Consider the following 22,753-nt stretch of genomic DNA (forward strand, 5'->3'; position numbering starts at 1 on the left):
AGGCAAACTAAGTCAAAATGTCAAACATGGATGAGGAATCACTTAAAAGCTTAAAGAGATTAATGTTCTCCAATTTGGAAAAGAAATCATTAATTTAGGTTTTCCAACCCAAAAGTTGAGTTAAGCTCTGACTTCCCTAATGCCATCAAAGTAAGTTGACTGCAAGCAGTGCTTTGGATGTTGCTTTGAGTTCTTTTGTGAACTCCTAGATGAGTTGTTAGTGCACTCTGGAATAACTTTGGTAGGTCAGCCTACTTTAGTAGTCCTGACACAATTCACCATAGAGCCATGTTTTGTTCATTTTTTTTGTACAATTACTGTAGTCCTAAAGGATAAAAATTACCTTGTAAACCTTTCCAAACACATAAATGTCAGGACTGTTTTTTCCTGACCTGTTCTTACATTTATTTAGCTCGGGTTTTGACATGTTGTTTTTTAAGATTTTATAGCCTACTACTTATTATTTGACAGGTTCTGTTTAGGTGAATCCCTGATTCTAGAGGTATGTAGTAACCAGGTTGTGTGTAGCTAGTATAAGTTAGTTGCTTCTGGTTAATTAATAGTGTAGTAAGGGTGCAATGACTATTTACATAAAACTACACTGGCTTAGATTGTTATTTTTCTCAACTAATGGAATCATCATCTAAAAACTATGTTTTGCACTTACTTTGTTACCACTGTCTAATGTTAAAATTTGTTATGATGATCGGAAACATTTAAATTTGCCAAAAAAACCAAAAACAATAACAACAAAAAGCAGATAGAAGGGTGACCATTCTTTAAAACTGCATTTTAAATGTAAAAAGGCTGATATGTCCAGAAACACACAAGTAATAAAATGCATTTCACTGCAGGGTGCACACTATGGTATGGAAAGAGGTGGGAAAAGAAGAGCAAACAATGGCTAATGGGTGTAAAGGAAACCTTGCAGGTCAAGGGAGTGGAGATTACATGTGGATAGGAGTGCCTTATTGTTGAGCGACTCATTTTTTATGGACTTGTTGGCTGCATTGTGAAGTTTTTTATTAGCTTCTTAACCAGGATGATTCTCAGCAACTAATTCTCACCAAGCCGAAAACAACCTAATTGCCTTTCAGTCCTCAGATGAAAAAACAATTATTTTAGCAACTTAAAATACTGCTTAAATGCAACAATGGTTTGAATTATTATATCCAATGCATGCATAATAATGCAATTGTTCAAGCTTATAAAAAAGAGGCTAGATTTACGTTTCAAGGCTTATGAATAGCAAAAGGTTCAAATTAACCTAAAAATCTGGTTTATTTCGTATTTGAAATAACTGATGAATGTACTTGAAGTGATCATGTAGAGGTAAATATTCATGTCTTGGTCATTATAGTTTTATAGTCATGCCTAAAAATAATGCCTTTATAATTTACTTACTCATTATTTAATTTAAAACTCATTCTGTGAGTAATTCAATTTAGTATAGTTTACCACAAAATTTAATGGTTCAAGTGCAATACACAAACAATCAAGTTTGGCTAATTCAAGCTGCATATGACTGATTCTGTGAGGGTTACTGGTTGATGAAATGAAATAAAATTCTGCTTAGAGCCCCATTCAGTCTTAGTCAGGCTCTGCTCACAACGCTAACAAAAATTGCTGGTGTAGATAATCTCCCGATGCCAATCTAAAAAAAACAGTTAGCTGGTCATTATTGCACATAAATGGTATTTAAAAGGAAAAGAGACAGCTACTGTTTTTGCTTTTCTCATGAGAGTCCAGATCTAAGTTATTTTAGTCTATCTAAGACTCCCGGGAGAATCCCGAGGCGTTCCCAGGCCAGCCAGGAAACATAGTCCCTCCAGGTTGTCCTGGGTCTTCCTCTGGGTCTCTTCCTGGTGGTACATCCCCAGAGCACCTCATCATCATCATATTACATGTTGAGAAATTAATTTCTTTCAACTTTAATAATTTATTCCAATTAATGTATTGACATATTTCTAAATCACAACAGGTCCAATTTATATGTAGGTATTTACTGTAGAAATAATATTAAAATAGATGCTTCAGAAAAATTTTGTGTGAAAAGTAAAGTTACAAAATAAAAGCAATTTAAATTTACTTTATGGCTTATCAATTGTATTATCAGTTCCTTAAAGCCCGTATGTTTTATGTATGCATATGGGGAAGGAAACGGCACACGGATTTACAAATAAAATATAAAATATTGAGGCCCTTACATGTAAAATCACTCCAAACATGGAAATAAAAAATATTGTTGTGGTGCTAAAATGATCAGAGGAAACAGCAGAGGGCAGAAAGGCTGCAGAGAAATGAAAAGGCAGACATGTAGGAAGAAAGCTCAAGCCCTCAAGTTTTACATCACTTTGTTCACAATGAATCAGTTAAAATATCTACACAGTTTGCAACCTATACATAAGGCACAGTCATAACATTTTGAGTTAATTTTATGTTATTCACAGAGCCATCTTCTTTTCTGGTAGAAAATATCTTGTGCCCACAATACAAGGGAAAGAAGTGCTTCGGGCACAGATTCCAAGCATAATGTGATAAGGATGAATATTGATTTAATCTAGTTAAAGGAGCTAATGAAATTAAGTAGTAGTGCCAATACCCCTAGACCATTTTCCTCAATTTTCCTACAAGAATGTGTCAAAAGTTTACAGCACCTGCAGGGCAACAGAGTCTTTCCAGTCTGACAAAATAAAAACATATTCCAGACATGCAAGCAGCATAAAATCACTGACAGATCATACTCTCAGATTACTCAAAGCCTCTTTGAGCACTTTCCAATAATGTGAAAATTCTGATGGATTACATTGTATGTTTTTTTTATAATCCTGGAAAATGTGGAGAATGTGTGTCGGTGTGTGTTTTTTCAGACCAAGGTCAGGTGAAGCTTATCAGTTGCTCTAAAATAGCTTTGGTTTTCTGAGATATTTTTATAAAACAGCCACTGGATGATGTATTCTGGATTTTTGAATGCCTGAACAGATATACAATATACATATTTGGTGATCCCAAACACTAATAATTCACTCATCTAGACAACAATATTAGAAATAAAGTAAATAAATCCTGCAATTTGTAAAAATGATGAAGCCTGACAAGTATTCTCACCTCAAACTATTTATTGAACATAATTTAACTTAATGTGCACCCTGCACACATGGTACATCATGGCTACTTTAAAAAGTCACTATTTGAACAGAACTGAGGTATTTTATGCTATACATATTTAATAATGTATTGCAAAAGTATTCATACTACATGAACGTTTTAGCATTATAACCAAAAACCTCAACATATTTGTTGGGTCATTCTGCTGCAGGAAGGTAAACATTCACTCCAGTTTCCAGCAGCCTCTACCAGTTTTCCATCCAGGAAAGCATTATATTTACTTCTAACTACTTATTACTAACTGGATTAATTAACTGAATGAAATAAATTGTGTGAAAACACTGAAAGAGATACCATATTGGTTGCTGTACTTCCCTGTCTTACTGCACCTAATGGTCGCTAAAACACAAGTCATGTAAATTTACACCATTTGAAGCAAAATTTATATAAAATAACTTCTACATGTTTCGTTCACATAATTAACTGCAATCACTGTAAAATATATGAGCTAAATGATCAGAAAGCAATATCAAAACACAGAGAATGAATGCTAGGATTAGCCTAGCAAACTAAGCTGCATATAATCATCATCATCAAGAGCAAGATCCAAGTTCATTCAATAGTGGTAGGGGTGGGACAAAGAATGAAAACTTTTCTCATGAATAATGTTTTTTTTTATTATTATTATCAAAAACTGTGTTTTATAGAATCTGTGAACAGTGTACAATCATTCAGTCCAGTTTTCATATTTCCACATATGGACATTCTCACTCAGGTCCAATTCTTGGGTGGTCAAACAACAGACAAGTTAATGCTAAAAACTCTAGTGTAGTGCATTTATGCTGCAACACCAACTTTAGCACCATAACAGTAACTGCTCGCTAGTTTCAATATTCCCAGAGTGCTTATTGTTTGCCACTGCTTCACTGCATCTTTTTTCGACCCAGACTAACAATTTAAAAGTGTTATCCCTTTCCTGTTTGCTACAAGAAGTTGCAGACACACCAGACTGTGCAAAGCAGGAAATAATCCCTTTCCCAACTTCAAAATAAGAGTTAGATGTAAATATAACAGAGTTTCAAGCTAGACTCACTCTCTTCCATATCTGGTTAGAAAATTGTTACTTATACTTACTTTAACTGGGGCAAGTCACATGCTCCCAGCAACTGAACAGCACTATGCTGGATAATCTTCTCTCAGATGAGAAATATTTTACTGTTTTTCTTGTGTCATAACATATTGCCCCACCTAGTTAGTATTTGTCATTGGTAAAAGCCTATTCTTAATTCAGTTAGTTCAGTCATGAAGACCAAAAATAAAAGAATCCTAATTATGACATCCCTCCTTATTTATAATGTTTATACAGTAGCCCAAACTTCAGCTAGCAATAGTCAGGGTCACAACTCTCTGCCACAATCATCAGCTAAAAGGCTCAGGTGCTGAATTAAACTGAAACATGAAACTTTAGCACATTCTTTAAACAGTTTTCTACAGTGTGAGAAGGTTACACTGTCTTGCTGGGTGAGGCCACTGCCTTCAGGGAGAGAAATCACCATGGAGGCATGTGCTTTGTCGGCAGTAATGCTTAGGTGGGTGGTAGATGCAACAACTATGGCCAACATGAAGGCCACCCAAAGTCCTGCAGAAGATGGAAGCATTGATTTTGTTCAGTTGTTCTTATCAGCGGTTTTAGTGTCGTGTCTAACTGGCTTGTGGTAATGAAGCCCAGTGAACAGCAAGGTGTCATCACAATGCTGAGGCAGCACAGTCAGTGAACATTCTGCTTAGAACATCAGAATAAGATGTTTTCACTAACACAGTCATCATAATCATGATTTTAGGTTTTCTACAATAGTATAATAAAGTAGTTGGGCTATATGTATAATTTTCTTTTTCATTGACATTTTTGTATCTTCCTTTGGTGGTTGCTTGATTTGATACAATAATTTTTAGCATGTTGGTTTTTGGGGGGTTTTTGCCTTTTTGAATGACCCCCTCAAGATTAGTCATGTACAGAAATTATGCAGTAAGATGCCTTACTGGCTGCAGAGATATGATAGGCTGAAATACATTTGATCTGTCCAGGACTTTCAAAAAAATCTGAAACATAGAAACTTGTTAGCAGTGTCATTGAAACATAGAAACAAGAGATAATGTATATCACATTTGTTTTATTTAATCAAGCAACTATTATTCCTACTGTAACTAAAATGGCTACTCATACACATTATTAAAAATTTTCTTAATAATGACTTTTACACATAGATTTGAGTAGAAATATATGATTAACACCTAACAAGTTTAATTTCAAATGTGTTTGAAATTAATTGTTCCTTGAGATATAGAAGGTTATATTATGTATGATAATAGAATAAAGTTCTATTTTTAAACAAAATAATAACAGAACTTATTATATTGTACAATAAAAAAATTTCTATTACATAATAATAGAATAGAATTTTTTATTATACAAAAAAACAATAGAACTTTATTCTAATAATGTAATAAAGTTCTGTTATTATAGATAAAACCTCAAATGAGGTGTGACAAAGTTAGATCAAGCTGGGCATGTTTTGATTATAGGTTCTTAAGGTTGAAAAATATATCTTTCCACAATGATCAACTATAACAAGACACTGCTGACAAGATAAACATAATCTCGTAGTTTAAGGCATTTACCCAGAAAACCTCTACCGATGCAGCAAATTAATTTTCCAGAAAAATTAGATGGAAGCTCAGCTACCCGTGTTCTCAGGGGCTTCAGGGCAGATATGACATGAACCACATAGCATGACACCACAAATGTCCTCCCAGACATGGCTACAAATATCTAATAAAACTGTCAAAGTGAATAAACACATCAAAGATGCGTACTGGGGCTAATTTCAATAATCTGCAGTCAGCCACCCAGCAGAGGTCACAGTGTGAACGCCAGTAGTTCTATTAAATTCCCTTGAAGAATTCCCTGTTTATCCGACGCAGAGCGGAGTGAATGTCAGCTATGCGAGGCGAGATATGACCGTATCATATCCCCGCCGCTCAGCAACAAAGAACCAGACCACACAGGCTGACAACACACTGAATGATTAGGAAGGATTTCTGTCAGAGTCCTGAAGTGTTTCCTGGCATCAGAGGACAAATAAACACTTGAAGAGAAAAAACAAATCTAAAGTCTGAAAGTCCGAATGGCTGGTATAATCCCCACTTCTCCTTCAGCATCACTGTGTTTGTATGAAATGTTAGTCTTACAACTACACAAACACACAACATGTTCACCCTACCCAGCCTATCCAGCATCACCTCTGACCTGGCCGAAGCCTCCTGGGCCTCATTACCCAGTATGAAGCTCTCCTTCATGGACTACCAGTGCTCATAATGTTACCCTGACTGGTGGCATTTGAGAGGACCCAACACAACTGCATGCACTCTCAGAAAAACACAGCAAAGTAAACAAACTTTAAACGCAGCCAATGAGACCGAAATCAACTCCCTGGGATCCACTTAGCTACAGCAGCCATGACATCTGTTTGTGCCAATCAAAGGAGAGCATGTTCCGAAGATAAGAGATACAGGTGAGGGTAGGGCTCATTCATCATTTTTGAGAACTCTGCATCAGTTTCAGTGAATATCAGACCCAGAATTGAAACAAGAACATTTAAGTTCAATATAAATCAATCCATTTTTACTTCCAGATGTTGTAACATGACAAGATTATAGTGTAATGTCTTCCAAATGTGTGCAAAACCCTTGAATTTTTGACAGTTTTTCACATTACAGCTACAAATTTCACTGGGATTTTATGTTGTATACTAATACTGAGTGATCCATAATTGTGAAATGGAAGGAAGAAGATACATGGCTTTCAATACTTTTTAAGAAAAAAAAAAACTAGGTTATGAAGTTGTGACCCAAACCTTGAGGATGTCATTGAGTGCTTTTCTGGTTATTCTAAATCATGTAATTGAAAAGTAAATGTACCTAAACCTGTAATCTAATCTGAGCAGAGTAATTAATCATGGAAGCAGATAAAAACTTCCTAGTGACTCCATAGGAGCTCTCTGCTTCTTTCTTGTTGGGGCAGAGAAGCTGGTCAGAAACAATTTTAGCACTGAGATGTTTTTGGTACAGCAGAAGTTCCCATCTAGAAGAACACAATCAGAGTTACAATCAGTAGAATGGTTAAGACCAGAGAGTCGAGCAATTTTAGATGTGCCTCTAGTAGTCCAACATACTTATAATCAAATGACTAAACATCCTTCTCAGCATGCTATAAAGTTCTACAGAGTCCAGCTAATGACCTAATTACCTTATTCAGGTAGCTGGAGCCGAGACACACGTGGAGTTTGATAACTACTGCTGATAGCAGTAGTTATTGCTCCAAAAATATGTGTGTCTGTTTATAGGACAAAACGTGTGTTTGCACTGCATGCTGTGATGACTAAGGTTTGAAATGCAAGAGGAGAAATTCCCACAAGTCCTGTTTTATCCTTAAGTGGGGAAACAAAGTCCAAGAAAAAGGACGTTTTTTCTCCTTAGCAGAAAAAAAGTAAGATTCCCCACTTTCACGTTAAAGGTCATCCTACCTGCTGATCCGCAGGTCATCTTAGCAGCAACCTAGCATGACAAAGAAGAGAGACGGAGACAGAAATACAAATAAGTACCAAAACAGAAGCAGTAAAATATACCAGCAGAGGGTGAATTTCCTCCAAAGGTTTTGGGAATGCAACATTGGCCAAAAAGATGGTGCCCCACTTTTATCAGTCTGCTCAGACTGCAACAGTAGCAATGCTAGAAAAATTACATTTCTTCATAAACTCATTTCCTAAGTTGAGAAATATGTGTACTTGTTGTTTCCTTAAGTTAATTAATGCAGCTACATTCCTTTCATGAATTGGCTTAATCCTAAAATATAATGTTGTTAGATCTGAGGAAATGGGAAAAGATTTTTACAGGTGACTGAACCTGTCTGTGTCCTCTCTTTAGAGTGAGAGATGAATATGAAAAAACAGAATATTACATTAAAGGTTAAATATAAAGATGCACTGAGAAGGATATAATGGTTAAAGTCTGCTATCAACTCAGAAAGTATGATATGAATAATGTGGTTCTTTTTTCAGCAGGTCATCTCCGGCTACCTGTTCTGTTAGCACACTGTTGCTACCTTTTGTTGAATGGCCGCTACTAAGGCTGAACTTAATTGTCCACCTTCTGTCTGCATTTTGTCTGAGTGTGAACTAGTGGAAACCATCCTATGTAGAAAGGAGTGAAGGAGCATTACAACTGAGGCTAATAAATCTATTTGTTCCAAGACACACTTTCAGAAATGTGCTTCTGGGGAAATAGCATGCCTAAAAGTCATACTGATACTCAAACGTTACATTTATTTAAATGTGTAGGGGTGTTTATGTCTGTGTTTAAGGAGGAGGGAGGGTGTGTTCGTTTGCACAGCTGTGCTTTATCAGTCACAGTTAGGGGGCAAATAAACCCACCCCTGCATCAAAATGAACACCCCCTGCTCGTCCCTCTGCCTGCCTACCTGCTCAGTAAAACATAAGTTGAGCGCAAACAACAGTATTCCACTACAGGATTCACTCATATAGAATGCTAATAATGGGTTTCAGTTTAAAGAGGTTGTTTCAAGATATTTGGAGACACTCTACACAAAAGACAAGAGAGCTGGTGGGAATTTAAGCCAGAAAAGATTATGCATAAATATTGTGCTTTTATTGAGTAATAAAATAAATAAATAATGATCAAATTGTACCTTGCTGTTGACCTCATGAGATGGTGTAACTACTGAAAATTGCAACATGAGCTTTGAACTAATGCTTCTTTTAGGGCAACCAATTCGAACAACACCAGCTAACACCCAGTAAGCCTCTTTAATGCTCTGAAGTATTGAAAAGCTTTCAGTTGAATACCACTGTGGCATAACTGGCATGATATGGAAAAAGTTGCACGAAATCAACTGTTGGCAGTCCTGTTCTATTGGGCAATGTTTTCAATAACATGTAGATATCTAATCATTTGATGCATTTCAGTTTAAAAAAAAACATACATTACGGACTTTGCACACATTTACAGATGCATAATTTATTTTCTGTAGAAAATTAACAATTTTTATTTCTGTTCTAAAAATTCTTCAACTTTACATTCATTCCTACTTTCATTTCAAACGCTCTTCATCACTGCATTTCAATTTAATTTTCTTGGTAGTTCAGTATGTTTAAGAACTACAAATAAAACAAATAAAAATGCATAAAGAAAGAAATAAAATAATAAATAGATGAATTATTTATTAAGGTTCCATCGCCTGTGTTGACCAGTCCACTCCAATAAATTATGAAATATAATGACTCCTGATTTGACAAAAATAACTATTTTAACCACTGTAAATTATGACTGTATTATAGAAATGTATTCAAATTCTCAGTTGTCAAAGCAGGTTTTAAAGGTTTTCCTCCCTGTGGGTATAAATTGACATGTGTGTCAAGAAATGTCCCAGATCAGTTTACATCCTTTCATTAGGTTCAAAACCACAAAAACAAAGGTTTGACATAGCAAACAAGCAAAAATGATTGACTTCCTTTTAGGTTCTCTATCTTTAAATATCAGCCATTTAGAAAACAAAGCCCTTAACCAAGTGGCACTCTTGAAATTCAGAGGCTTACTCTCTTTAAAATGTTTTATTTCTTCACTTTGGCTTTCAACAAAAAGCTTTCAATCCTAACAGTTCTGTCATTGTTACGTTTTCAAAATCATATGAGTGGTGTTCTTTATAAAACTTCAAGAAAAATGACATCTTTGATTAAAGAAGACATTTCTTTTTATTCTCCCTTATCAGTCTGACTGTTGTAGTACAGTTGTGACTGTGCTGACTGGGCAGAAAGTGACCTTGTAAATTCTGCTGCGTGGAGCAGATCTGTCTCACCGCTTTACACTCATCTTATTTATAAAACAGCAGGGCAAAAGAAACCTTAACTGAGTTTCAGGCATAGGGAGGAACATGATGTAACAAAGGGACAGAGAAAATATCAAAACAGATTTCTTTTCAGCAAAAGCCTTTGTGTAAGATGTAAGCTAAAACAAGGTGACTCACAGATGAGGACAGGGGGTGATATGTCAAAGTGTGTTCAAAAACAAACCACAGATGTTCACTTCATTTCTTTTCTTATGAAACACTGGAAATGTAGTGACTATTTTTACCCAAAACAGGTTAAAGGTTTTACTCAGAAATCAGATTTGACTCAGCTGAGTGACTGATCAGCTTATATCAGTCTGTGAAGCTCCTGTGTACAAGGTCAGCTTCAAAGTGCTTCATGAGTCTGTAATGCAATCAAAAGTCTGAGAGGAATCACAGACTTTATATCAGTATGAAAGAGCAAAGCAAAATGGGCCTCAGCGGCGTTCTCATGGGAGACGCTGCTCCAGACGGTAACCGACTTACATCAGAAACTCTAAATCAGAGCAGTTAAAAATGGGCTGTTTTTTTTATTTTTTAAGAGTTTCTCACAGATGTAACCGAAGTGTCTCACCCGGGCATGACGAGCTTGGAGATGCGTAGGAGACGTGAGGGAGGAGCGGATCAGTGGCCTGCTGCGGGTCAAGGGTCGTGAGCGACGTCTGGTCAGTGGCTCAGGTTTGTCTGGAGATTTCTGGGCTCCTTGATCCGGGCCTGTTCGGACGGTCATCCTGAACACAGTCTGGGCACCCTGAAGGAAAGGAGAGAGAAAAAGGAAAAGAAATAAAAAAATGTACATCCACTACACCTAAATAAGATTTTAGCTGCCCCGACACAAAGAAAAGCATGTGGTTTATATGTGGATACCAAACAATGTCTTTCTCTTTATTGATCCGAGTTGTATTTTTGACCAAATCTCTCATGATATTTCATATCATATATTAAAAATCATAACAAGAACGTTCACAGTTTTGATCAACTGTCAGTGGTGCTTAACAGTTTATGCAAATTTCTTAATTTTTCAATGTCTATGTGAAATTGTTTGCTAATTTTGTCAGATTATATAGAAGTTTTTCTGGTGGGAAATCGGACTGTTTTTTTTTTTTTTTGCATGAATGCATGAGTGCAGAAAATGTCCTCTTTGTGCTGACTGTCCTCTAACCTTTCTTTTCTTGCAATTTAAAAGTTTTGATGTTACACCCAAGAGCAACTTAACTTTTGAAAAACACATTAATAATAGAGCATGCTCTGAACACTTTCATTCATATAATACTATTCTATGACACCCATCCCTTAAAACTAAAACTGCACTTCTTATATAGTCTCCACATCTCTGGTTTAAATCACATCTCTTGGATGATTGTTAGTAAATACAGTTTAAAGTTATTCATCACAGACTTGCTCAGTTGTCAGTGGTGTTCCTCAAGTTTATAAACTAAAACATTTTACAGCTATACGTCACAGTTTTAGCATAGATGATACAGTTTTTGATATTTTTGCTCAAGATCATGTTTGATTTTTACTTTTGACATTTTAATTTCTTCATCATAGAACTGTTAATAATTAGTGGCATTTTGTGCTTTTGATATTTATTTGTTGTACGGTGTGCAACAAACAACACTATTAATAGTATCTGGACACTATCTTGTTCATAGATTCAGCTTGTTGTCATACAACAGTATAGATAGATATGAATAAAAGAAATAATCATGAACAAGATTGACAAGTGGCATATAACAAGTACATAAAAAACTTAAATACCCCAATTCGATTTATTAGACAACTTAGCAATAATCCTCCCACTTTCTTTTTATACCCATTTATCTAAGTAGGGTAGCCATGAACAGGTTGTCAGTTCATCATAGGACACACAGGATAAACAACCATGCACACACACACTCATACCTCAGGGCAGTTTAGAGTAAACAGCTAACCTAGCTGTCGGAGTAAATACCCAGAGAGAAACCACACAGAAATGAATACAACACAACCCCAAGCTGAGCATCTGCAACCTTCTACCTGTAAGGGAACCAGGTAGCAACTATGCAACTGTGCAGCCCACAATAATTATTACTAAAGTTTTATTTTACTTGAGAAGCACCAGAACAATATGACTTCTATCAACTTTTAAATGTTTATTATGTTAATCAGTCAAAGGGTAAATTCTGTAAAACTTAGAAAGTCTCCTGCATTTTCAGTGTGTACCAGCAGTAAGCAACAAAAATATTTATTATCTTTTAATTCAGGTAACCATCATGTCTCAGTGTAAAAACACATTGAGATCTATAGCTCATCCCATTCAGCAGCAGCCTCTTACCACTCCCTGTGTCTTCATGCTGCCCGTCTCATCAGCAGATCGGTTTCGCTGGTTTCTGTCCAGTAACTTATGAAGCTGGTGATGATGTGAAGTGATTCAAGATTTAAGACCTTGCTGAGGATTTATTGTTCCTTCTAACATTCTGAAAAAAAGTCCCACCCTAATCTTGGCTCTCCTTCCGCTGCCTGAGTTCAGCTCATTGACAACAAAAAGTTCAGTGGAAAGTGGAAAGTCCAATCCAGCTTGACCCCTCCACTCAGCTACTGCGGCCACTTCAGTGGGAATACCCGCTGATGTGCTTCCCGCTTCCCCCTTCTAGTCAAACACGGAGCTGATAAGATGCATGAGTAACTGATGGAAAGGGAGGAATGACTTTCATTTCTGTAGAAGAGAATCTATTTCACAAATACTCACAAAGAGATTATTTTCTGCTTGTTTCGACATACAATGATTCTGTTTTCAGAAAATTCCCTTTCTGATCTTACAAAGGATTCCCATCATGGTGACAATCAATGCTGTTGCTAATGCTAATGCTCCCACTGTGTGTTTGGAGATGTGTCAGCAACATGGTGTTTCAGATGGCAAAAAAAAGAAAAAAAAGAGAGATGGAATTTTCCCATTTTAATTTCTCTTTTTGGATGTTTCTCATGGCATTTTTAACCTGATATTTTTATTCATGCCTGCTTTTAAAAGTGTGTATTAAAAGTCAATTACAGAGCATTAAGAGCCATTTAACCTACTGATCTTTTTGGTTACAAATGATCCCTGCAGAAGCCAAATGGTGCATTAGATATGAAATGATGGAAAGTTGTTTCCTAAATTATCCAAAGCCTTTTTTGCAATCAATAGCTGAATGCTTTCGCCATTAAAAGTCAATCTTATAATGCTGACAACTTTTTGAAGCATTTAGTCCTGCAATAATCAGATTAAGGTTGGAAAATTTAATTTGTCTTGACTCATTTAGTCTCAGCAGTGGATTTTAGACATGGTTCATGTCTGGACTCTGGCTGGGACTCTTTAAAATGTTTATATTGTCTTCCGTTAAACATTTTTACCACTTGACCCCCCAGTGAATGTCAAGGATCACCATCTCAGAAGGTCCAATACTACCTCAGGCCAGGTTCTTTTCTGCGGCTTGTTTTCTAAAAGAATTTTAATGTGATCCATTTTCTTCTGGATGCACTGAAACCGACAACATTGTTTTTAAAACGGTCAAAGCATCACATTCCTGTCACTTGACATTGATCACCTTTCTACTGACATTGCCAGTTTTTGCCCCTTCTGACAGCTAAGATGTTTACCATAAACACTGAAGAGGTCAAGTTTTACACAAACCAGATTCACTTTTGTGTCAAGCTCTGGCTTCAGTTGATACCACTGGGCATAAGAAACTTCTTATGGCTTTCTTTTGACAATATATGTCTTTTTATCACTTCAAAATAGATCAAAATACTTAGTGTGAATAACTAATAGTTATTCTACCAACAGATTCTTCCACCTGAGTTGTGGATCACTGCAGCTTCCACAGAGTTGCCAAGGAATATTTGGCTGCTTCCCTGATTAATGATCATCATGTCTTGGTAGGTTTGCAGTTTGTCGATACTCTCCACATTTTAATTATTAAATTACACACAGGTGGATACTGTTTACAAATTATGCTATTCCTGAAGATGGATTAATGCACTGACAATGTGATATTTTAGCTGAACATTGTGCAAACTCCACCGTTGGTAAATTTATATGTACTGAGGGACAATGAATTCCATAACCCATAGGGTATTTTGATGGTTTTGACATTAGACTGATCGCTTATTTGTTCCCCAAACAATGAGGTTGCAAGTAAATAGTTTTGAGTTATTCTGGTGAACAGTTTGCAAAGATCATGCAGGCCTCTGCTTGCACAGCAAAAAAATAAATAAAAATAAACAGACTGATGCCTGAAGGAAACTTTGACAGAATTTAAAAGTTTGTTATGCAACATCTTGAAATTTATTAGTAATATACAGAAAAACTAATTTCTATATATTTTCTAAATATGTTTTGCAACAAGCTATAATCCCATTTCTACATGTCCACTTATACATGTCATGATGCTCATTAACATTGCACTTCTGCACTGAATTAGCAGACAATGAGGCAAACTGCTAAATGTGTCAACATAATTCGTTGCACCGCTGTTTCTCTAACAAGCAAAACAGTTTAAATGGGATTGTTGTGGTGTAATTTCAAAAGTTTTATGAGCATTCCTTAACTTCTACATGGTTTGAAAGCTATTTGAGGTTAACTCATTTACACTCAGTAAGGATAATGAAGCATCTGGAATGTCATGTAGGAAAAGAACAGCAGAAGGGCCACTGTGATCTTTTGGTCCACAAAATATGTTTGCTACGCCTTTAAAGCTCCAGCAAGCCATGATTTGACTTCTGTTGTTTCTGTTCAAGCAGTTATTGTACCACATGAACGGCATAGAAATCCAATCGGATTATAATTTACTTTTCCAGTGAAAAATTTATGCACAGTCATCATGAGCATGAATGCTATATCTATTTTGGATGTTCTCCTTTCGAGGGTGATAAAATAATTATAAATTATTGAACTATTCAATGCATATGGTTGTTTTTTTTTGTTTTGCAGTGTTTCTATAATCAGCCAATTAAAATGATATATAAAAGCTTTCTTTATGTTCAGCATAATTTTTTAATAAGTGATGCTGAACATTCTAAGATTGGTTTAAACTTAATAAACCTAAGGCCTCAGAAATCCTTCTTAATGATTGTTATTGTCTTCATTTGGTAATTTCTCCTCAATGACCTAAAAATCTCTTAATGACTTGAGAAATACTCAGATAAGAAAAATTCCAAATCCTGAACACGTACAGAAAATTCTAGATTTACACAAGTTGGGAAAGTCAGTTAGATCCATTATTAAACAATTGCAGATCGCAAGAATCAGTAATAAATGCAAGTCATTAATTTGTTTGCGAGAAAGACCCAAACTGTCACCCTTTATGAAAATAAATTTATTAGGATGATCAGGAACAATTTTGAACATGCAGCTAGATGACTGGAATGTGGTGTTCCAGCAGGAAAATGATCACAAACATGCATCCAGACATCCAAAGTGTTTCAGAAAGGGATAAAGCAGACTAACATTAAGTTCTGGAAAAGCCTCCCTAAAGCCCCGACCTGCAAAACTCTGAACATTTGTAGATTATGCCTAAATGTCCATGTCAGGACACAATGCAGTTAAATGAGCTGTACCGGTTCTGCAAATAAGACTGGACTACCAGACTGCCAGGAGCATACTGAAGGCAAAAAAAGTGATTCTGGTGTCTCTGCAGATCAAGATCTAAGGGAGATTTACCTAAACACAAATTAATGTGTATTTAGACACAATGTGTATTTAGAGTATATTTATTTCTAACCTGTATTGATTAGACAAAATTCTTAATTAATTCAAATTTGTGCACCAAACTTCTGTCTTTCAAACTCACTGAGGTTTCACGTTGTATTATCACTCCATGAGATATGAATATACAGTCAGAGCCAAATTCTTATTATCTAAATAAATAGCTTGGTACCTAAAAACAAGTCTAATAAATCGAATAACGTGTAAGCCTAAAATGAAAGAAAATAAAAGGATAGTGTTTGTGTTGTTTAAAGTTAGCATAGAGAGCTTTCAAAATGTATTACATTTCTATTCATAACCTTGTCGTTTTTGCTCAGATGAACCTAGGATGACACCATCTGTACTTATGGAGCTATTCACCAATCACATGTGCAGCAAATCTAAATCAGGCTTACCTTGGTGCCCTGCTGCTCCTCCTTGACTCGAACGTCATTTGTGTGGCAGGAATTAGAGTTTTGGATGTTTTGCATTCCCTCACTGAGGTGATCCAATTTTTTCATCAGCAGGATCATGGAGTCACACTGCTGAGCACACAAGACAAAAACCAAAATAAATGGAAATGAAAGTAAGTACAGCTCAACGTAGCAGATAATTCATGTGCACCTAAAACTCAACACTTCTCTTCCTCATTCAGCCATTCCAACCTTCATTCCCTCAATGATTCATTCTTCAGTCTGACTTGTGATACAAATCAATAGTGATTCTGTAAGGACAACAGAAAGTGCAGCCTAAGAATAAAAGCAAAGTATAGGCCTACAGGTTATAAGCATTAATTTACACAATGTGAGATGCCGGATGGGCCCATGCTAAAGTTATGCGAAGGTCTAAATCATTTGTGCACTTTGTCAGTAACTGGTGGTAATTGAGTCTGACTGAGATGCTTGTTCGCTGGCCTTCCAGGAAATGAACAAACTGCTTTGTTTCTGAGCTCCATTGCCAATCCCAGAGTCCCATAGGCTGATAGCAGCATATAAAGACCCTTTGAAAGAACTGAAGTCCAAAAACAGCCCCCTCACTCACGCAGCTACATGCATACTCACAAGCATGCCCTCACAACACAACCCACCCACTCATCTACCCACTCACGCTCACAAACACACCCTTTTCTCCAGTCCCAAAACTATCATGTCAACCAGCTTAAAAAATATCTGCAGTAACTGCTTTGGCAGTAAAACCATTTCCTGTGTGTTGCGGCCCCCACATCCCCCAGATTCCTACGCAGCCCAGGAGCACAGAGGGCTGTCTGTGCACAGCAGGGAGCTATTTTTACCCTCACTGTGGGGGACAGATCCAGGGCGAGGTGGGGGAACACAGCCACTGGAGGCTTTTCAGTTACAAGAATGACTGCCAGCATGTACACATGCTGAAAGTCACTGACACATAAATGTGGTAATGCACTGCAGCACACATAGACACACACACAGACACAGCAGTGTGCTCTCTAAGTTCATGAAATGTTAATAAGATTCCGTCCAGAGCGTCCACAGGGGGAAAGGGTCTTAAATTCATCAATGCTTAAAGCAGCAATTCATTATTGGACTCATACACAGGAAACAAACGCTGTTATAAATAACTACTACTATGTGTAGTGTTGGCTGTTTTCAAGTGAATTTCCAATTAAAAAGCTAAGCAAACAGAGGGATGAACCTTGGATTGATTTTCTGATGAAGGTGAAGGTTAATTTAGTATCTGGTGAACCTTTTAAGTTTCCCTGTTTATTATTTTAGGGATAAGTCTTAGAGTCAAATATTAAACATTTCGGCCTATTTGCCGCATTAAACTATCTCTGATTAGCCTAAAGATGGCATGTTCTTTGGGATTTTACACCAGAATGCATTATTTTTTTACTTCCTATACTCTGATATAGTTTCTGTTAATAAAAAAATGAAGTCCAAGAAAAGCAGAAAAATCTAAATGCCTTAGTAACTGGAACAACAACTGTAAACCTTAAACTTTTAAGCAGCTGTATAAATGGGATTTTCTGCAAGTCCTCCAGCAAGTTCAGCCAAACTGTGGAAACATCATCACAACGGAGGTGCAGGCAGAGATAATCCTTTCATTTCAGGAAGAGAGGAGGGAGCAGAGAGCAAGAGGACCGTTATGGGAGTGTGCCAGAGACTGGGGGTTGGGGTGGGAGCAATCTGACAGGTGTGAGAACAAAGTTAGGAACACACTCGCTTTAAAGAATGACTGCTGGTGCGGTGCATGCAGGGTTATAACAGATGCCAGGCAGTGCAAGAGGAAAATATGAAAGGAATTTATTACAGGCAGTATTTCTGAGATAGAATAACTCCTAATTGGACATTTTCACTTTTCTCTACAGAATACTAACTGTAGATTTACTACACTAAAAAAAAGAGAAAATGGTTGTTTTTGTCTGAAATAATTTTAGCAGAAATCAGAAAAGTGTTTACAAAAACAATGTAATGAAAACCTGTTAATGTTGCAATGTTTATATTTAAATATTATTTACAGCATACAGCCTAAATCAAGACATTTGACTTGTTCGTTTATCACATCATAACTATTTTAATTGAGGTCATTATTTACAAAGATCCATCATTATTATACAGAAAGTCTTGATCCTAAGCAGGAATGAGGTCATTTTAAATTATCTGGAAATGTTCGACTTTGCTGCTCTCTAGTGGTACAAAATGTATTACAAGAGAGGTTAAGATTATGCATAGTTCATGTTCATGGTGGTTCACGACTAGATTGAACCTTGTTGACTTTATCATTTAGTGATTGATAAAGCAAAGAAGAATGACCAACAATAAGTGACATGAAAAACATGAACATGCTTGAACTTTTACTTGCATTTTGTTGCCTTACAGCCAGAACCTTCAATGTATTCTATTGGAATTTTTGTGTCACAAACAGATTTATCGCAACGTATTGCATATCTGTGGAAGGACAATAATACATACAGTTTTTTTTTTATAAATGAATTCTGTAAAGTGTGGATATTGATTTAAAACCTCCAATGAGTCACTCACAGATACAACAAACAGGTGGAAGAAGGTCCTCTGCTTGTGGAAACAAAAGTGAATTTTTGGCCCCCATGCAAAATACAATTTTTGATGTAAAACTACTCATTGCCTCTTTAAATATGGTGGTGGCAGCATCAGGCTGAGAGGATGTTTTTCTTAGGGAATGGGAGCTGACAAGAGGTGATGAAGGATGGAGAGAGTTAATGTGCACAGAAGTACTCATCCAACTTTATGAAGGGAAGAACCGACAAAAATTTGAGGGTCTAGATCACCAAAGCTGGTAAGACACATACCACAAAAGACTTGTAGAGCAAAGTTTTCAAAAACACTGTACTGGCAAAAGTATCCACTTATTTTTCTTGGTTTATCACCTAAAATTCCAATATAATGCGTGTGGTAATAAATGTGACAAAACGTGACAAAAGCTCGAAGTTTATGGAAAGCCACTTTAAATAAAGCTCAGGTATACAATGAAATACTGAGGTCAAGAAAAATACCAGCTGTTTTTATTTACCTGCCGTGTATCCTCTTCCTCCTTGCCACCTGCACACTCCGGTCTCATTTTGCTGTTGGAGGTCTTTGGCCGGTCAGCTGCAGGGGCATGAGGCAGAACTTCTGGTCTCTTCCTCAGAAACTTTCTGTTTTTGTTCAAATTCCTACGATGGCGACTGACCAGAAACTCCTTGTACTGTAAAGTTTCAGGGAATTCATCAACATCAGCATCTTCATCTTCACTCTCTTCTTTAGAAGCAGAGGAGGAAGAGGACTCCCTGCCGTCAGAACTCTCCTTCCCAACAGTGGCGAGGCTGCCTTCATAATCGCAAAAGACAATCGCACTTGGTTTATGTTTTACTATTCGAAGCACGTCCGGTGAGGTGTCCTCTGTCGAGTTCACACACTCAAACAGATGGTTGTCACAGGATGTGTCCAAGAGTGGTGAAAAGGCAGAAGGGATCTCGGGAGGACGGGGCGTCACCGCGGGGCGCTCTTCCTGCTGCGCAGGTGCTGCAGCTCCTCTCTGTTTCACATTCTGTTCTAAAAATAGAGGACCACTCCGAGCAGCATCTCCACCATCAGTATCTGTCACCTCTATGTCCTCTAGCACAGATCCAGAAGGCGTGTAAACACTCTGACTGAGGCCAGACGTGCTGTCGATCTTCAGATCCTTCCAGTGTTTAACGTGACTGGCCACAGGATCCAGCGTGGCATCAAAGAGCGAAGCAGGCCCAGACATGGCTCTCAGTTGGCTGTTGGAGTGTTGAATTGGGGCAGGGGGGAACTTGTCTTTGCACTTCACTTAGAAAGACATCCACAGCCTGAGGGTAAATATGCCTGTTAGACTGCTCTTGACCAGGCGGTGCAACCACTGGACTTTTAACCATCATTGCCGATCTCCTCCTCAGCGACTGCAAATCCTGCTGTCACCATGACATCGCGTTATTAAAGCAGTCTGACGAATGGAATCAGGTGAAGCTGCTGAACTTACACCAACAGCTTGGTGTGGACCTCATTTGTAATCCCCAAATGCTTTGGATTTCCTGCACAGAGAAGAGTAAAAGACTGAGTTTTGGACAAACTCGCTCATGCTCACATGTTTTCACATGTGCAAACTATAAATAATATACAGTAGGCATGTGTTACAGTCACAGAAATCTGGATTTGCAAAGAGAAGAAACTGAAGGCTGAAACTTCTGCTACAACTCTTGGGTGCAAAGCACCCATATTGGATTCTGAGGCTGGTGTTGGTGAATAACCTCTGATCTATTCGCAACAAATTCCAACACAGTAAAATCAAGCAGCATCAATGAATAACACATTTTTCCCCAGACTTGTTGTAACTGCATTTCAAAACGACTGTCAGTATGGAAGCACTTTAACCTTTAACAACTCTGAGTGTACAGAAATGGCAAAAAAAACTAGTTGATAGTCATTAAATGGACCTTATGATGATTTATTGATCCCTAACAATTAGGTTCCCAGATAATATGTTTTAGTCAATTTTATTTATTAAAAGAGAAAGCTATCCAAACCAACTTGGCCCTATGTGAAAAAGTAATTGTACCTAAACTTTAGAACTGCTGGTGCCTCCCTTGGCTGTAACAACTCCTATCAAGCTATGAGTCTTTTACATCATTGCAAAGGAATTTTGGGCCACTCTTCTCAGTACAATTGGTTTAATTAATCTCCATGCTGGAGAGTTTTCAAGGACAAATGGTCTAAATAGGGTCATGCTAAAAGTTTTACATTTAATCCAGGCTTTGATTTGACCAGTCAGTTTCCTTCAGGGCTACAGGTTTGGTAGTAATTTTGTGTGCTGAAAATGAACCAAAAACAAAATTAAGCACAGTTAATAAATTATTTAAGAAGGAATGCAGATATATTTTCACATTGGAATTTTGTTTTTACTCTGGTTATCTTTGTGATGTGGAAATTTGTTTGATGATCTGAAACATTTTAGTGCAACAAAAAAGCAAAAGCAGGAGAAGTCTGTGAGCATGCAAAAATTGTGTCATGCACTTAATAGCTCAGGAAAAAATTATAATTTCTTATACATTTTGCAGACTGAATGTCTATCAGATTAAATGCCCATTGGCATAAACACTGGTTTTCACAACTCAGGCTGTCAGACATTTTTCTTCCTTTTTTCACAAAGGCATTTTTCTAAAACACATTGTTTTTTCCTGGTGGATTGCTATTCTTGGCTGCAGCCATCACACCCTTTCCTCGCCTCTGTCTCTGGGTTATTTTCCTTTCCCAACAAGAAGTCTTAAAATCAGGGTCAAAATCTTGAAAAGACCATCTAGAGTTCAGATACTGTTGCAGCACATATAAGGAGACATAAGAAACCTTTTGAAGAGACACGTCTCATAATAAATATTTAAGTCAAGATGTTGAAATAGTGTTACTGCAAGGTTTCTGCTGTGCACAAGAACCCTGTAGATTTACACTTGAATATGAAAACATTTGGGAGCTTTAATTTTTCTAAAAGTAAAAGATAAATTTATATTTGAACATACCAGACATTTTCACAGAAGCTGAAGACCTCTTCTACCACAACATTCTGAAGTATGGACATCAAAAGACAGGATCCAACCCTGACAGAAACGATTCACAGACTGAGTTTATTTAGTTGTAAAGATGTAATATACTGAGAGGGGAGGAGGGAAAAAGGCTGAGGAATGTGTTTCCCTCCTACATTACCTCAGCGAGAAGAGGGGCAGTTCCATGGGCAGGTGTTTGAACTGCTGGAGTGTGTGTGTGTGTTGGGGCGTGTGCGTGCGTGTGTGTCCATGGAGAATGGCCATTGTTTTTCATGGAAATATATGTAAGTATGCACAAGTAGGGGAAGAGAAATGACAACGTGTCATGCATAAAAGCAGATCAGAAGGTTTCGAGTCCTTCCCCCTCCTTGTTGCACCTTTTCCCTCTTTGCCGCGCAACATGGCTCAGGGCGACGGATTTTTCACCTCACATGCAAATTCCTCAACAAAACATGAGGTAATGCTTTAAAATGCTACTAACTCCTGTCAATATATTCCACATCTCCTGGTTTTAGGAGCAGCAATAAGGTTTTAAGAGTACGTAAAAAGTCATGGTTTTTTGCAGAGTTGTCGATGGACTGTGGAATTCCTCAGGTTTGCCAGAAAATAATCAGTTTTAACATTTTGGACGGAATGTCTCTGGTCAGAAGTGGAAACCTGCAATTTAGACATTTGTGATGGAGATGAATTTTCCCGTTGAGGCCTGTCCAGTTAGAAAGGAGATCTGGTCACAGAGGGAGGATGTAATAATACCAGTATCTACGTAACCAAAAGTTTCTATGAAGATCTGCCAGAGTAGAAATATGTCTTGTAATCCAAATAAAGCAAACTATAATTTCAGAAAAGACAACATCAGAAAATACAAAAAAAGCAACGTTTTTAAATTACGGTTTCATTAATTAAGGAAGAAAGCTGTCCAACTCAAGCT

The 22,753-nt window shown here is 37.1% G+C and overlaps 1 protein-coding gene across 1 annotated transcript in view; it reads right to left on the reverse strand.

Annotated features, from left to right (window-relative positions):
- The window catches only part of stard13 (StAR related lipid transfer domain containing 13), a 56,628-nt gene extending 36,458 nt beyond the window's left edge, over positions 1 to 20,170 (reverse strand). The window contains exons 1-4 of the mRNA XM_023342502.1: positions 19,299 to 20,170; positions 16,190 to 16,318; positions 10,644 to 10,820; positions 7,692 to 7,722 (exon numbers count right to left, since the gene is read on the reverse strand). Of these exons, the coding sequence (XP_023198270.1) occupies positions 7,692 to 7,722; positions 10,644 to 10,820; positions 16,190 to 16,318; positions 19,299 to 20,018 (1,057 nt within the window). The 5' untranslated portion in view covers positions 20,019 to 20,170. The remainder of the gene's footprint in view (positions 1 to 7,691; positions 7,723 to 10,643; positions 10,821 to 16,189; positions 16,319 to 19,298) is intronic.
- Positions 20,171 to 22,753: the final 2,583 nt, after the last annotated feature.

Source organism: Xiphophorus maculatus, chromosome 11 (assembly GCF_002775205.1).
Source record: "Xiphophorus maculatus strain JP 163 A chromosome 11, X_maculatus-5.0-male, whole genome shotgun sequence".
NCBI lineage: Eukaryota > Metazoa > Chordata > Actinopteri > Cyprinodontiformes > Poeciliidae > Xiphophorus > Xiphophorus maculatus.